Source organism: Trichosurus vulpecula, chromosome 1 (assembly GCF_011100635.1).
Source record: "Trichosurus vulpecula isolate mTriVul1 chromosome 1, mTriVul1.pri, whole genome shotgun sequence".
NCBI lineage: Eukaryota > Metazoa > Chordata > Mammalia > Diprotodontia > Phalangeridae > Trichosurus > Trichosurus vulpecula.
In genome coordinates, this window is record NC_050573.1 from 533,919,804 (window position 1) to 533,936,515 (window position 16,712).

A 16,712-nucleotide genomic window follows, 5' to 3' on the forward strand; every position below is an offset into this window, starting at 1 on the left:
CCCAGAGCCCAGGGCTGGGCATGCACTGGAAAAGATTTCTTCATTTGACCTACGGGCCTAATTTAACCCTTGTGAGTGGAATACGTGGTGGTTGTGGTTACTGAGTGGTATGGACATGTGAGAACATGAGGGGATACAGAATCCTGGAGTCCTGATCACTTTTTACAATAGCCTCTGATATGGGTCTGAGTCATTAGGGGCTGGGCCCTTGAGGGTAGATTTGGAGGGAGGATAAAGTCACTATGGTTTGAAATGATTTGCCTGGGAGGAAAGATGTTTGAGTCAAAAAGGGTGGAAATAAAAGGTTTCCCTCCATTTGCTCACCTGGCCAATGAGGTTGGCCTGAGGCCAGGTACTCAGTGAATGCCCCTAAGGCAAGTGACCGAGTGGTCACAGGAATGCAGGCAAGCTTCACTTTAAATGAATCTCATATACAGAAAACCTTTCAACAAACCTTGTCTGTGCAAATCCTTATTTATGCAAAAATAAGGATTATGGGGCAGTGGTTATTTGTCTCAAAGGATTTTTACAGGAAGATTTATAAGAGGTAAATCACTTAACCTTTTTGGGCTTCCTTCAGCTTACACATCTAGATGTGGATAGAGCTCTGGACCTGGAGTCAGGAAGACCTGAGTTCGAATCCTGCCTCATAGCACTTACCAGCTGTGTAAAACTGTCATTGAATGAAATGGTCATTGAAAGGTCAATGAAAGGTCATTCATCCTCTATCTGCCTCAGTTATCTCATCTGTAAAATAGAGGTGATAATAGCACCTAGCTTCTAGGGTTGTTGTGAGGATGAAATACTAATCGTAATGATGAGGGTTTGGGGTGAGAGGCGCTCGACACCCCAAAGTACCGACACGCCGAGTCCTGCCGAAAGAATTCGACTCAAGCCTTCTCAGCCAAGGGAAAGGACAAAGTTTATTAAGAGTTAGCCAAATAAGCCTGCCCCGAGAGATCCCACCCCTTGCGACGCCTGTAAGGAAAGAGGGCCAGACCCATCTGAGCTAGATTGGTTCTGACCCCTTCATGGAGGCAAGATGGAGATTATATACACAAAGGTTGTGGGAGGGATTGAGGGGTGGTCTGGGGTGACCAGAGGAGGGGTCTAGGGAGGGACTTAAGGATGAGGTCAGACTCCCGGGTGGGGGAAATAGCTGAAGGCTGTATGGAAATGACAGACCGTAAAGGGCTAGGGTAACAGAGCTAGGGTATAGATATTTTGATCAGGATTAAGGATGGGAAACAGGATTAAGGGTGGGAAACAGCTGGACAATAGAGGACTGGGCAAGGTAGGCATTTGGGCTTAATGGTTATAGCCTCAGGCCAAGGCCAGGTCGAGTGGGAAGATTCAAGGAGAGTTCAAGGGGTTCCCAGAGACTGTGCCCTCATCAGTAAGGTACTTTGCAAACCTTAAAGTGCTATGGAAGTGCTATTACTTTTATAATCTGTAAAACAAGGGGGCAGGTTTTAGCCTCTGAGGTCTCGTTCCAGCTCCGGATCTGTGCTCCTGTAATCCTCACAGTCATCACTTTCTCTATCGCATGCCAAGGATGAACACCTGTATTTATTTCAAATGCGAATTCGGGGTATGATGGCTAGCTTTATAAAAGGATTATTGATTTCACAAAAGAATTCACAATAGAATTCCTTTAAAGCATCAGCTTCCCCTTTTGCATTTGAAATATGATTCGCCCAGCGAAAGTTTTGAGTTATGGGTAGCCATAGTCAGCAATATTTTAAAATGATTTATTGTAAACTTAAGGGTAAACATCGATGTAACCAACTAAATGGACATTGCAACTAAGTGAATCTCAGCACATAAAATTCAGCCATAATTTTTCAGTCATTCCCTCCATTCGATTTCTTGGTTCATTGATTCATTCCCCTGGTTAGACTTGGTATGTATACTTTTACTCTGGCTCTGGCCTTCTTTCTTTGTATCATTTCATAAGTCTTCCCAGATTTCTTTGAATCTCTCATTCTCATCAATCTTTTTAATAAATTTATTTTTAGTTTCCAACATTCACTTCCATAAGTTTTTTTTTTGGAGGGGAGAAGGGAAGGCAACTAGGGTTAAGTGACTTGCCCAAGGTCACACGGCTAGGACAAGGTCAGATTTGAACTCAGGTCCTCCTGACTCCAGGGCTGGTGCTGTACTCACTGTGCCACTTAGCTGCCCCCATTCTCATCAATCTTAATGACATTATAGCATTCTATTGTATTACCGTTGGTGTGTTTAGCTGTTCTTCAGCTGTATCCAATTCTTCATGACCCCATTTGGGGTTTTCTTGGCAAAGATGCTGGAGCGTTTTGCTTTTTCCTTTTCCAGTTGATTTTACAGATGAGGAAACTGAGGCCAACAGGATGAAGTGACTTGCCCAGGGTCACACAGCTAGTTAAGTGTCTGAGGGTGGATTTGAACTGGAGAAGATGAGTTTTCCTGACTCCAGGCTTGATGCTGCATCCACTCTACCACCTAGCTGCCCAAACTGGAAATAAACAAGCATTTATATAGCCTTTACTATATGCCAGGCAGGCAGCTAGGTGGCACAGTGGATAGCGCACTAGGCCTCAAGTCAGGAAAACTTATGTCCCCAAGTTCAAATCCAGGCTCAGACATTTACTAGCTGCCCCTCCTTCCATTAATGTGGCACAACTTGTTTAACTGCTCCCCTCACTGTTGGACTTTTATGTCTTCTCTCTTGGTTGTTTTCACAATTGCAAATGATGTCAAGCCAGTAGTTACTGCAAAAAAAATTTGGATCCATCTTTAATAATTATTGAATTTACATCAGTGAGACCCTAGAATCATAGATCGAGACCTGGAAGATTCCTCATAGCCGTGCTCCGGCTCCCGTTCCTCATTTTACAAATGAGCCACCTGAAGCCGAGGAAGTTGTCCCTTGTCCCTTGTCCCAGGTCTCACAGCCAGTGAGTGTCGGCGTCAGGACTAAAAAGCCAGGTCTGCTGTCTCTCGGTCTCATTCTCTTTTCAGTGTGCCGTACTTTTGGTTTGTTTTTTCATACTTATCAGTGACTAGTTCTAGGTGGTTCAACGGATAGCGTTAGCCTCTCTGCCTCAGTTTCCTCATATGTGAAATGAGGATAGAAACAGTAACCTCCTTCCAGCGTTGTTGCGGGGTAAGAATAAGATAGCATTTGTAAATACTTGTAAATAAAGGTAATGTTTGTAAATTTTAAAATGCTATATAAAGACTAGCTAGCCATCATCATCATCATCGTCATCTTTATTACTCTTTGCTTCCTAGATCCCGACTGGGCCTCCTACACCCTTGGAGTGTTCATTTGCCTGAGCTGCTCAGGAATACACCGCAACATCCCCAATGTCAGCAAAGTGAAGTCGGTCCGTTTGGATGCTTGGGATGAATCGCAGATAGAGGTATGAGGTCTGCTTTGCTGGCTGGGTCCTGAGGGGGCCCTGATACAGGTCACGGGGATCTTTTTGGAGGTGAGGCAGAGTCAGAAAGGGCATCTAAGTCCAGTATGACCAAAACTCCACCTTGTCTGGGCCTACTTGGGATGTGCTGTTTCCCGGCGCAGCATTCTGGTGTCTTCCACTTCTGTGCTCATGCCTGAATGCTTTCCTATCTCCCTTCTGCTTCTTTGTACCCCCAGCTCCCTTCACAGCTCAGTTCAAGTGCCCCCTCTTTAAGAGGTTTTCCTGAGTGCTGCCCAACTCGTGACAGAGAAATGGTGCACTAATATGCAGAATAAGAAATGAATTTTGGACATGACCAATAGGGGAATATGTTTTACTTGACTGGGATTATATAATACAAGACCCTTCCTCCTTCCCTTCCTTTCTTCCTCCCCTCCCCTTTCTTTTCCTTTTTCTCCCTCTCCTTCCCTTCTTCCCTTCCTTCCTCTCTCCTTCCCTTTTTCCATTCTTCCCTTTCTCCCTCCCTTCCTCCTTCCTTTCCTTTCTTCTTTCTTCCCTTCCTTTCTCCTGCCCCTCTTCTTTCTTCCCTCCATTCCTCCTTTCTTTCCTCCTTCCTTTTTTTCCTTCCTTCCCCCCTCTTTTCTTCCCTTCTTTCCTCCCTCCCTCCTTTCCTTCTTTCTTCCTTCTCTTCATCCTTTCCTTCTTTCTTCCCTCCTTCCCTCCCTTCTTTCCTTCCTTCTTTCCAGTTGGGTGGGCAGATGTAGAAGAGAGAAAAATTAAAAATTGATTATTGAAAAAAAATAATAAACTTTAAAAAATAAACCTTTCCTGATTTCCTCAGATGTTAGTGTCGCCCTTGCCCCACCCCATCATTGTTTTTTAATAATTGCTTTATTTATGTATTTGTGAAACACGCCTTCCTTAGTAAAATGTAGGCTTCTTGAGGACAAAGCCTGTTCCACATTTGAATTTGCATCTCTAGTGCCTAGCATTGTGCCTGGCACATAGTAGGTACTTAATGAAATACTGTATTTATTTATTGATTGATTTTCCTTGAGAAGACTCCAAGGAAGTGGGCGGGGAACAGAAACATCAGATATTTAAGATTCCCCTTAACCTCGTTCTTTGTGTTCACCACTGGAATCTAACCACACCAGAAAACAGTGTCCCATTGGAAACAAAACAAAACAAAAAGCTCTCTTCTCTTTGAACTTTCCTCCCTGAAAAGAGAGGACCTAGCAGTATGCCTTTGGATTTTTACACTCTTGGTCCAGGTTAATTGTGCTGCATCTAGAAAGGGTCATCCAGGATCCTGCCAATAAGAAAATTCTTGCTTCTCTGCAAGTTAAATCCCATCCAAGTGGAGAGTCTCCTGAACCCCCTGAACCAAGAAGTACAGAGAAGTATTTGTTTTCCACATATTCCTAACTTCTACCAAGAAAGTCTCCAGATTAAGTGCTCTTACTCCTTTCTGCCGTGATGATTAGAGAATAAGACTGCCAGTGGCAGCCAAGGTTGTGCTAGAACCAGCCGAACTGGCCCTCAGATTGTTAAATCTTCAGTGTAAGCATGAATACCTTAGAAATCAGCAAATGGTACAAACCAGGACTTGATTTATCATTTTGTTTGGACCAGCCCTATATAAGGATCCCGTTGGCTACATACGGACTTTGAAAACCACATATTAACATCATCTATATTGTGTTATATTTTTATTTATTTTGTTAAATATTTCTCACTTACATTTTAATCTGGTTCTGCTGCATCAGTTCGCCAGCAGTTAGGCTGAATGTTTGACACCTCTGGTCTGATGAAGAAAATGTCAGTGATACAAATTAAACTGTAAAGTTTGTTATGCATGCATCTTCTTGCCCTCATCCGCCAAGTGTTATACCTTTACCAGCATGCTCCTGATAGCAGCTCACAGTAACATGGCTCCTTAAGATTTACAAAGGACTGGGCATTCATTATCTCCTTTGACCCTCACAACAATCCTGTCATCTAGGTGCTTTTATTATTCCCATCATCCAGATGGAAAATCTGAAGCTCATGGACATTTAAGCTATTTGTCCAAGGTTACCTAGTAACTAACAGAAGCAGGATTTGAACCCAGATCAAGCCAGGGTTCTTCCCATTGTGCTATCTGTAACAATTATTTGTTAAGGGTCTGCCATGTTCCAGACACAGAACAGATCCAAGAACCATAGGTTTTAGTACTAGAAAGGGAACTTTGAGGCTAATTGCCTCCCTTCATCCTTCAATTTAATAAATATTTATTAAGTGCCTGCTACTAACAGTCAGTAAGCATTTATTAAGCACCTACTGTATGCCACATATAGTGCTAAGTGCTAGGGATACAAAGAGGAAAAAGAAAACTAGTCCTTGACCTCAAGGAGCTTACAATCAAATGGAGGATTACAGAATCGAGTGTATAAGTACTTTAGACTCCTGGTCCAGGTTAATTGTGCTGAACCAAGAAAGGGTCATCCAGGACCCTGCCAGTAAGAACATTCTTGCTTCTCTAGGAGTTAAATCCCATCCAATTGGAGTCTCCTAACCCCCTGAACCAAGAAGTTCAGAGAAGCATTTGTTTTCCAGTTATTCCTAACTTCTAGTGCCCTTACTCCTTTCTGCCATGGTGATTAGAGAATGCTAAGTACTGCAAATACAGAGTCAAAAAGGAAACAGTCCCTGCTCTGTAGGAGCCAACATTTTACTTTTTCATTTAACTCCACCTAGACTAAGGTCTTGTTCTTACATCAGGCAGAGATTAATGCCAAAGACATCTCACCTACTTAATCATTGCGGATACCATCTGGTTTTGTTCTGCTCTGTGGGGGGATGACCGGGGCAGGGTCACAGCTGGAGTCCCTGTTTGTCTCAGGACTGGCTCAGCCACTAACTAGGCAAAGGTTGCATGTCTTGTGTGGTATTCAGAGGGGAGAGTCTGAATGTAGTCCTCATCCAGGCCTAACCAGGTGACCTATTTTGGTAGAGACGAATGGATGGATGGATGGATGGATGGATGGATGGATGAAAACACATTTATTCATCAATTACTATGTGCCAAGCACTGTACTAAATCCTGGGGATACAAATACAAAAGCAAAGGTAGTCCCCGCTTTCAAGGAGCTTATATGCTAAGAGGAGAAACAACACATAGAAGGAAGTGGTAGCCAAGGAGAGGAACTTGGATACAGAAAAGTTACAGAAATTGTGAATGGGGCCAGAGGGAAGTAGGTTGACATACCCTATCCAGGAAGAGTGGCTGAGCTGATGTGGTCATATATGGGTTATAATTCCAGAAATGGAGGGGAAGACAGAGTCAGGGGGGAAAGAATACTTAATGGAGATTGCCAGAATATAGAGAGTGAAGAATGTTAGCTCAAGTTGTGGTCTCTTGAGCATCTTGAGCATATATATGTCGAGCCCTGATTTGGGTGCTGTGGGGGCTTCAGGAAGGATCTCAAAAATTCTACTTTCAGAACTGCAATGTAGACCAGAAGGATGTGGCAGCCAAGAAGCCTAGGGACTGGGGGGAGACAGGGGTGGGATGAGGGAGCCTGGAAGCCAGTTTGTAATCCTGGGAACCTGCAGGCTGACTTGAAGTCAGCAGCTTGGAGGGGTTGGTAGGAGCAGTTTTCACCTATGTGGATAGATGAGATTCATCTCACTAGCCCTTTCCCTCCTTTTGGAAGAGGAGACTGGGTGAATTTTTTAGTTCTCTTTCATACTTCACCCATCCCAAAAAAGTATCAAAGAAGAAAGCCCTGGAAAAGACCCAACACCATGGTGTGTGCTGAACTGGTCCAGCTGATCTGTAAAGAGTACACTAAGGTTCTAGGTTGGAAGATTGTAATGCCTCGATGATAGCTACTAACATTATTATTTCTGTTGTTAAAAGTAATCTAGTTTTGGCACAATATGATAATCAGTTACTCAAATGCAGTATAACTGCCCCTCTCAATCCTGGAAGTGAGAGAGAGAAGGAAACAAGATGGTTTGTGTGTTGTGTTCACTGAAGAAATTAGGAAGTGGGATAACTTGTGTGTCATCACTGTTGGAGGAGTTGGAAAACGGGATAATCTGTGTGTCATGCCAACTCTTTTGAAGGAATTAGAAATTGGGATAGCCTGTGTGCTGTTTCTGGTAGAAGAGTTAGGAAGCAAGATAGCCCATATACCATTTCTATTGAAGGAGTTAGGAAGTGAGATAGCCCATATACCATTTCTATTGAAGGAGTTAGGAAGTGGGATAGCCCATATACCATTTCTATTGGAGGAGTTAGGAAGTAGGATGGTTGTTTCAGCTCATTAGAACAAGAGAAAAAAAAGGTAGCAGAATGGTTCTTTGACATTCAGAAAATAATCCCATTCACATCAGCAAGAATGTATTAGGCACTTTGCTTGCTGCTGAGAACACAAAGTTTAGCTGTAACATAGTCCCTGACCTCATGAAGTTTATAATACAGTGGCTTTGCTTTGGCACTCCTGTGATCTATTTGTTTAGTTGTGGTTGTTCAGTCCTTTCAGTCATGACCAACTCTTTATGACCCCATTTGGGATGTTCTTGGCAAAGATACTGGAATGGTTTGCCATTTCCTTCTCCAGATCACTTTACAGATGAGGAAACTGAGGCAAACAGGGTAAGTGACTTGCCCAGGGTCACACAGCTAGTAAGTGTCTGAGGCCAGATTTGAACTCGTGTCTTCCCCATTCCAGGCCTGACAGTCTATCCACTGCATCACCTAGCTGCCCCTGGCTCTCTTAGTAAGCATGTCAAAGTAATAATAAAAATGGTAGCAGCAGTAGTTTGCATTTATGTAGCACTGTGGGATTTTGCAAAGAGCTAACAAATATCATTTCATTTGATCCTCATAACAAACCTGGGAGGTAGGTTATCCCCATTCTATAGATCAGGACTTCACCAGGTTCTCCCAGCCAGCTACTAAGTGACTGAAGCCAGATTTAAACATTCACTCCACATCTAGCACTTTCTCCACTATGCCACCTGAATTTTTAAGCACATAAAACATGTGAGTGAGCATGTCTGGCATCCACACCCTTGACATTACAGTCAGGTCACATCTTTATTGCCAAATGAAACCTTGTAGAGGAAATAAACATTCTTATGAAAACATGTTGCCCATACATGCCCCATGGCTACAAGTCTGGCCAGATGATTTTGTAGGACTTCTCAATGAGTTTTAGGACAGTTTATAACATGAATTTGCATTTGGGCACATAAGATAGGGATAAGGACTGTGATTTCTCTGATAAAGAAAACTCAGACATAAGGACACTCCCTCCACTGATATAGGTCAGCACCTCCTAGGAACTTTATCGTTATAGAGTTGCTTAGAATAACAGGAGTCAAAGTAACTTGCTCAGGACCACACAGCAAATCATGTATGAGAAATAGGGCTTGAACCCAGATCTGACTGGCTTTCTCTACACACAGTGCCATGATAGCTCCTGTATGTTGTCAGCACAGTTGCATGGTTTGGTCGTTCAAACTTTGGGGCCGTCAGCAAATGATGCGCCATCCATTTTATTGTAGCAATAGTGTGAATTAAAAAAGAGCTCCTAGAATCTTCATCCCTACAGAGCCTAAATAGGCACTCATCCCCATAACCTTCATGGAGGCTGGTACCAGTGTGGCCTGGAAGTGAGGTTGTGGGAATAGGGTAGCTGCCCTCTTCAGATTGCTTCTACCCCATTGACTCAGTGCTAGCTAAAAACCAGGAATTATCTGAACAAAGTCATAATGTTTAATCAGCTGGACTTTACCATAAAACCTCAATTATGACCCACAAATCAAAGGAATAGAACTCTTTCTGTATAGTGTATGTTTTTACACATACACACACACACACACACCACATATATAGAGAAAAATCCCATTCATATGTATTTACATATATATACACATACATACATATATGTACACATACACATACATAAATTACTTCATATGTCGCCATATATAGGAGGAAAGTTGTGTGTGTGTATTTATGTGTATGAGTATATCTATTATATAGTTAATTCTCGGTGTCTTGAAGCTCCCTGGAGAGAAACCTAACCAGTGGCCAGAGATGATGATTTCTGACGGCCATCAACCTCCACATTTGACTCAGCTCCTTGTCATCTTTCCTGCGGTTTTTCCTGCTCTTTCCTCTCAGAGATAACCTTCCATCCAGGGGTATTCTGATAAATGTTTAACAACCAGGGCTACATGACACACTTTGAAGTCTAATCTGCATTATTATTAACATTTTCTTCACCACTTTCTTGACCCCAGACAATCAACAATCGATGGATCAGGCCCTGATCTGTAGGATTTGCCAATTTCTGAGGTGTACATGGTTTTCAGTCTTGTCTGACTCTCCATGACCCCATTTGGGGTTTTCTTGGCAGAGATACTGGAGTGGTTTGTCAGGATGAGGAAACTGAGGCAAACAGGGTTAAGTGACTTGTCCAGGGTCACACAGCTAGTAAGTGTCTGAGGTCACATTTGTACTCATGAACATGAGTCTTTCTAGTTCCAAACCTAGTGCTCTATCCGCTGTGCCACCCAGCTTCCCCAAGGTATAAGTACTCACAATAAATTCAGCAATCAGCCCTGCTTCCAGATATGTACTCTGTGTATATCTTGTAGATACTTCATTTTATACACACACACACACACACACACATATATGCTGTCCCTCCCCACCCTCACCCCCATTAACATGTAAGCTTCTTAAGAATAGGGACTGTTTTGCCCTTTTTTGTATCCTGTGTTTCAAACAGTGGCTGGCATACAGTCAGCGCTTAATAAATGCCTGTTGATTCATTGACTGATTGTTCTACCCAACCCCATTCAGTTTTCAGTCGGCTCTTGGGAAGTCTCTGCGGTATCATTGTCCTCCTGCCCCTACCCTTTTATTAGGTTTATGAAATGGTAGACAGTATGGTCTATGGGCCAGAACATTTTTGTCTTCCTTTTTTTAAAATGCCGTTAGTGCACAGTAGACAAGAGAAAAGGACAGGATGCAAAGTTTCATAAATGTTTATTGTTTTCCTTCTTTTGCAGTTTATGGCCTGCAATGGAAATCACACAGGAAGGGCCAAGTATGAATCGAAAATGCCATCTTTTTACTACAAGCCAACGTTTTCCGACTGTCAGTAAGTAACAAAGGTTTGGCTTTGTTTTGTTTTGCTGGGAAATGGAATTTATTTATCCTTGCAGCTGGAGCCTGTGTAATTGTACTATTGGACCTATGCCTTTAAAAAAAAAAATCGCTGGATAGATTCAATTAGAAGGAGCTCTTCAAAGCTGGCTTTCTCCGGATTTATGTAGGTGGCCTATACCATGCATGGGATTTTATTTAATAACTTCAAGTGGATGTTGCTGGGAAAAAAGTGTGAATTCCCCAGGACCCCAAGTTATTAAGACTATAAAAATGTCAATTGTTAACTATTGTTTTCATTTTCTTTTTGGTCTCTTCTTCTTTTGGGGGGGATGGGAAAGGCGTTAACAATCATGTTATAGTCTATGGGAGTAGGTGCGCCCGCATTTGTTTTGCTGAATGAATGAATGAACGAGTGAAAAATAGTTTATTAAGCAGTTACTATGTGCCAAGGCACTTTGCTAAGTGCTGGGGATACAAAAAAAAAGTAAGTTATCACCAGTCCTCAAAGAGCTTCACATTTAAGTGGGAGAGTGTGTATTACCTATTATATCAGTGGTTTCATTATGGGTTTTGAGGGGCTCCTGTGAGTGCATATGAAACCATTATCCAGGGAGGGATCAGTGAAGAGATGCTCTTTAAGGGGGATTGACTGTGTTTACTCCCTGGCTGCTGCTCCTATGCGTTGCACTGTGGGTGTATCAAGGCTACAGGGCATAATCATTGGGCAAGGCCTTGGTAGAGAATCTCCCTTCCCCACTTCTAAATGCTCCTAGCATTTCATGCCTCGCGCAGAAATTACCGACTTCTAACTGGCATTACAATTATTTTTTGTACCTTAATTGGACTTTGGCATCCTTGAAGGTAGGAGCTATGACTTATTCCTCCTCATGTTGCCCGTAGTGCTTTGCAAATAATAGATGCTAAATATATGTGCGGTGGATAAAAGAATGAAAGACTTCCTCAGAATAGAAGCATTTGTATTCATAAATGTGAGGTGAGGGCATGTGGAAGAATAAGCCTTGCCTAGCTTTCTGTCTTTAATTTCAGGAAGTGTATATTTAAAAAGCTTGCTAAACCAATGGCTGAGACCGTGGCTTTTAATGTTTCCTTGTCACATGGTAGCAATACGGCCACTTAGAGATCGTTTCTCCTTGTTTGGTTCCTTTTCCTAAACCCTTCCTCATGCATTACAATTTTTTCATCAATTACCAAGTCATATAGATTTTCCCTTTGAAATCTCTCTTATATCTACATCTTCCTCTCCATACCCCCTGCCACAATTCCTTATTCCCTTGATCAGAAACCTCCAGTGCGTCTCTGTTTCCTACTACCATCCAGCCGGTGGCTTAATGCACCTGGCCTAGAGTCAGGAAGACTCATCTTCCTGAGTTCAAATATGACCTTAGACTCTTACTGACTGTGTGACCCTGAACAAGTCACTTAACCTTGTTTGCCTGTTTCCTCGACTGTAAAATAGGGATAATAGGACCTACCTCACAGAGTTGTTGTGAAGATCAGATGAGATAATATTTATAAAAAGCGCTCAGCACAATACCTAGCGCATAGGAGGCATTTTATAATAATTTATTCCCTCCCCCACGCTGTAGCAAATAATGAGCTCTGTGCACTCCAACATCATCTCACACTCCACCTTTGCGCTGGATCGTAGATTTGTATAGAGCTAGAAGGGACCTGAGAAGCCGTAGTCCAACCTCATTTTAAAAAATTTAATATTTTTAATTAACAAAAATGTATTTTCTCTCTTCCTACCTCTTACTCCCCTCACTGTGGAAAAAAAGAGAAATAAGACCCTTGTAACAGATATACACAGTCAAGCAAACAAATTCTTTTATTAAGCAAATCCAGAAAAAGATGTCTCATTCTGTCCCCTTTAGTCCATCCCCTTTCTCAGGCAGTGGGTATACACACGCTCTGTCATGGGCTCTCTGAAACTATAGTGTTGATCCAAGTTCTATATAGACTCTACCTGCTGTGGGTCTGATTTGTATGGAGTTCACCCCAAGAAGAATCCTTTTTTTTTTTTCATCTCTGTAGAATAAAGCTCAGAGAGTTCCCAGTGTCTAGCAAAGAAAACACTACACTGGAAATTAAGCAGCTCAGGGCTATAGTCCAGATATCTGTATAACTTTATAATGGGGGTCATTTTTCTGAGCCTTAGTTTCCCCATCCTTAAAATGTAGATACGACAAGCCGGAGGGGGACAGGGGTGGAGGACCTCTTGAGCTCAGGAGTCCTGAGGTGCAGTGAGTTGAGCCAATTGGCTGTCCAAACTATGTTCAGTCTTAATGTAGAAAGCTCCTGAGGACAGGAAAGATGAACTAGCCCAGATCAGAAAATCAAGCAGGTCAGTCAGACTAGGATTGGGATTTCACTTTCAGCTTAGGTGAGATAGGGAAATCTAGTCTCAAAAAAAAATGGCAATGATAAATGCCTGCTTTGCCTGATTCAGGCTCGTTGTGAGCATTAAATGATATCATAGGTCTAGAAAGTAGGGACCTAGGAGGCCATCTAATCCAATAGATAAAGTGGAAGGGAGAAGAATAAGCATTTATCAAGTGCCTACTGTGTGCCAGGCTCTATGTTAAGTTGTTTAGTTGTTTTTCAGTAGCGTCCAACTCTTTGCGAGTCCATTTGGGGTTTTCTTGGCAGAGATACTGGAGTGCTTTGCCCTTTCCTTCTCCAGCTCATTTTACAGATGAGGAAACTGAGGCAAACAGGATGAAGTGACTTGCCCACTCAGCTGGCAAGTGTCTGAGGCTGGATTTGAACTCTGAAAGATGAGTCTTCCTGATTCCATGCCTGGCACTTTATCCCCTTTGCTATCTAGCTGCCTCTGGCTCTATGTTAATTTTACTTCAGCTTTACATATTATCTCATTTGATCTTTACAACAACCCTGCTAGGTTGGAGCAAATAAGATAAGGAAACTCCGACCCAAGGAGAGATGAGTGATTTGTCCAAAGTCACACCAGTAGTAAATGTCAGAGGTAAGATTTAAACCCAGATCCTCAAACTCCAAAGCCAAATAAGGCTGCGAATGTATTTTGTAACCATAAGACATGATACAGATACAAATGATTATTATGAAAACTCTGACGACTTCTTATGATGATTCAGCTTAAAGATAATGAAATAAAATGTCTTTGGTTTTAGGCTGAAGTAGATTTACCCACCATCAGCCACAAACCTTCCCCTCCCTGGACTTGTGGATGAGCAGAATGTGCTGTGGGTTTGATTTACATAGAGCTGTTTTCATGTGGGGAGTTCCAGTTATGAATCAGGACAGGCACTTAGTCTGAACTCTATGCTATTTTTGAAATGGATTTTTGTCATCAGCAGCCTACACAAATTCTCTCTGGCCCACAGAACTTGCACGAGCCCCCTGCATATCGTCCAGGACTCTGTTCTTATCTGCCACCTCTGGGCTCTTGTTTTCAACCCCCAGCTGCCCAAACTGAATATTCTCCTTTCTGTGGTCCCAAGTCCTAGTCAAACTTCAGGGCCCATTCTCACCTTCTTTTGAAGCCCTCCCAAACTACTTCAGCCCTTCTTCATCTCTCTTGTTTTGCATTCTCAGAACACTTAACTCTGTGCCACCCTGCACACTTAATTATATACTGTCCTAGACTTTACACTAGCTGCCCCACATGGTTTCTGTTTCACTGTCACCTCCAGTGAGAACTGAACACAGGGCTGGGTACCTAGGCAGCTGGGTGGAGCAGTGGATACTAGAGTCAAAACGACCTGCGTTCAAATGTGACCTCAGACACTTACTAGCTGTGTGACCTTGGGCGAGTCACTTTAAAAAAAACAACCTCTATTTGCCTCAGTTTCCTCAACTGTAAAATAGATATTATAATAGTATCTGCCTTTCTGGGTTGTTGTGAGGATCACATGAGACAATTGTGAAGTGGTCAGCACAGTACCTGGCACATAGTAGGTGCCTTATAAATGCTAGCTATTTTATTATTATTATTATTATTACTACAGAGTTGGTGCTCTCAGTAAATACTCGATGGTTGGTAGACAGATTGATTTCTCATTCCTGCACGCAAAGAGAAAACAAATTCCTTTCTGCACAGAGAATACGCTCCCTCTTTCCCTCCCCTTGCCCTAGATACAGATTCCAATAAAAATCAAACAAAAGGAAAAGTAGTCTAATAAATGTTAGACTAGGTACCTGCTGCCTCATTTCTTTTAGACCTACTATCCAGATTCCTTTAGGTCTGCCTTACATTGTAGACGTGTGTCTCTGTGTGTGTGTGTGTGTGCATGCGTGCACATGTGCATGCGTGCATGTGTGTATGTATGTATGGAAGTGTATCTTCGCACCTTTCCCTCCCCACCTTCTCTCACTAACCTTTCATTATGTTCCTTTAAAATTGAGACTATGGTTCTACCAATGATACCTGGGTGATCTTGGGCAAATTCTACAACGTCTCTGGGCAGTGACCTCTAAGGGCCCTTATGGTTCTAAATCTGTGATTCTATGTTTCATTCATCTTCCTATCCCCCATAGGGCCTAGGACAGGGTATCGTGCATAGTAGATACTCAATAAACATTTGTTATACAGATGAACTTCTGCCCTGGGCGCTTAGGCCAGTATTTATTTTTGACTGAATGTTGCAGATATAGATGTTTTACTTCTGTGACCTTCAGAATCTTGGCATGGGTAGAAAAATCTGAGAGCCCCCTGGTGGCCAATGCTTCCTTATCTTAATTTCCAAGGATGGCCAACGTAAGACTAAAATATTTGTGGATTAGGTGTTCTCTTCACATTGGATGGCAGAATTTCATACCAGCACAATGCAGAATGATGAAGAAAGGGGAAGAGTACAATCTCCCCCTTTGGGGAGCTCATGATCTGACCCTCAAAGATAACACTCAATTTGACAATCGCAGGTATACCTCAGAAATATTGCGGGGTCGGTTCCAGACCACTGCAATAAAGCAAATATTGCAATAAATGAGTCATATGAATTTTTTTATTTCCTAGTACATATGAAAGTTATGTTCATACTATACTGTAGTCTATTAAGTGTGTAATAGCGTTGTCAAAATAACAACCAATGTACATATTTAACTAAAAAATTCTTTATTGCTAAAAAAAAATGCTAACCATCATCTGAGCCTTCGATGAGTTGTAATCAATCTTTTTGCTGGTGGAGGGTCTTGCCTTGATGTTGATAGGTGCTGACCGACCCAGGGTGGTGGTTACTGTGGGTGGGGTGGCTGTGAGAATTTCTTAAAATAAAACAACAGTGACATTTGCCACGTCAATTGATTCTTCCTTTCACTTGAACACTTAGAGGCGATTGTAAGGTTATTAATTGACCTAATTCCAACATTGTTATGTCTCAGGGAATAGGGAGGCCTGAGAAGAGGCAGAGAGACAGGGGAATGGCTGGTCGGTGGAACAGTCAGAACACACACGATATTTTTTTATTAAGATTTCAGTCTTTTGTGGCTCCCCCAAAACAACTACAATGATAGCTTCAAAGATCACTGATCACCCACATGCACAAAAATATTTATAGCAGCTCTCTTTGTGGTAGCCAAGAATTGGAAATTGAGGGGATGCCCATCAGTTGGAGAGTGGCTGAGCAAGCTGTGGCATATGAATGTAATGGAATACTATTGTGCCATAAGAAATGGTGAGCAGGTGGACTTCAGAAAAACCTGGAAAGACTTATATGAACTGATGCTGAGTGAGGGGAGCAGAACCAGGAGAATATTGTACACAGTAACAGCCACATTGTGAGATGACTGACTTTGATAGAGTTAGCTCTTCTCAGCAATGCAAGGATCTAAGACAACTCCACAAGGCTCATGATGGAAAATGCCGTCCACATCCAGAGAAAGAATTACAGAGTCTGAATGCAGATCGAAGCAGACTATTTGCTCTTTCTCTCTTTTTTGTTCTGTTTCTTCTTTCTCATGGTTCATTCCATTGGTTATAATTCTTCTTTACTACATGACTAATGTGAAAATATGTTTAATATGAATGTTTATGCAGAGCCTTTATCAGATTGCATGCCATCTAAGGGAGGGGGAAGAGGAGGGAGGCAGAGAAAATTTAAAACTCAAAAACCTGTGGAACCGAATGTTGAAAA

At 42.2% G+C, this 16,712-nt stretch overlaps 1 protein-coding gene across 1 annotated transcript in view; it reads left to right on the top strand.

Moving 5' to 3' along the window:
- ADAP1 (ArfGAP with dual PH domains 1) overlaps nucleotides 1–16,712 on the top strand; it is a 162,463-nt gene that overhangs the window by 34,484 nt on the left and 111,267 nt on the right. Inside the window, exons 2-3 of the mRNA XM_036741335.1 lie at nucleotides 3,274–3,404; nucleotides 10,479–10,570. Coding sequence (XP_036597230.1) covers nucleotides 3,274–3,404; nucleotides 10,479–10,570 — 223 coding nt within the window. The remainder of the gene's footprint in view (nucleotides 1–3,273; nucleotides 3,405–10,478; nucleotides 10,571–16,712) is intronic.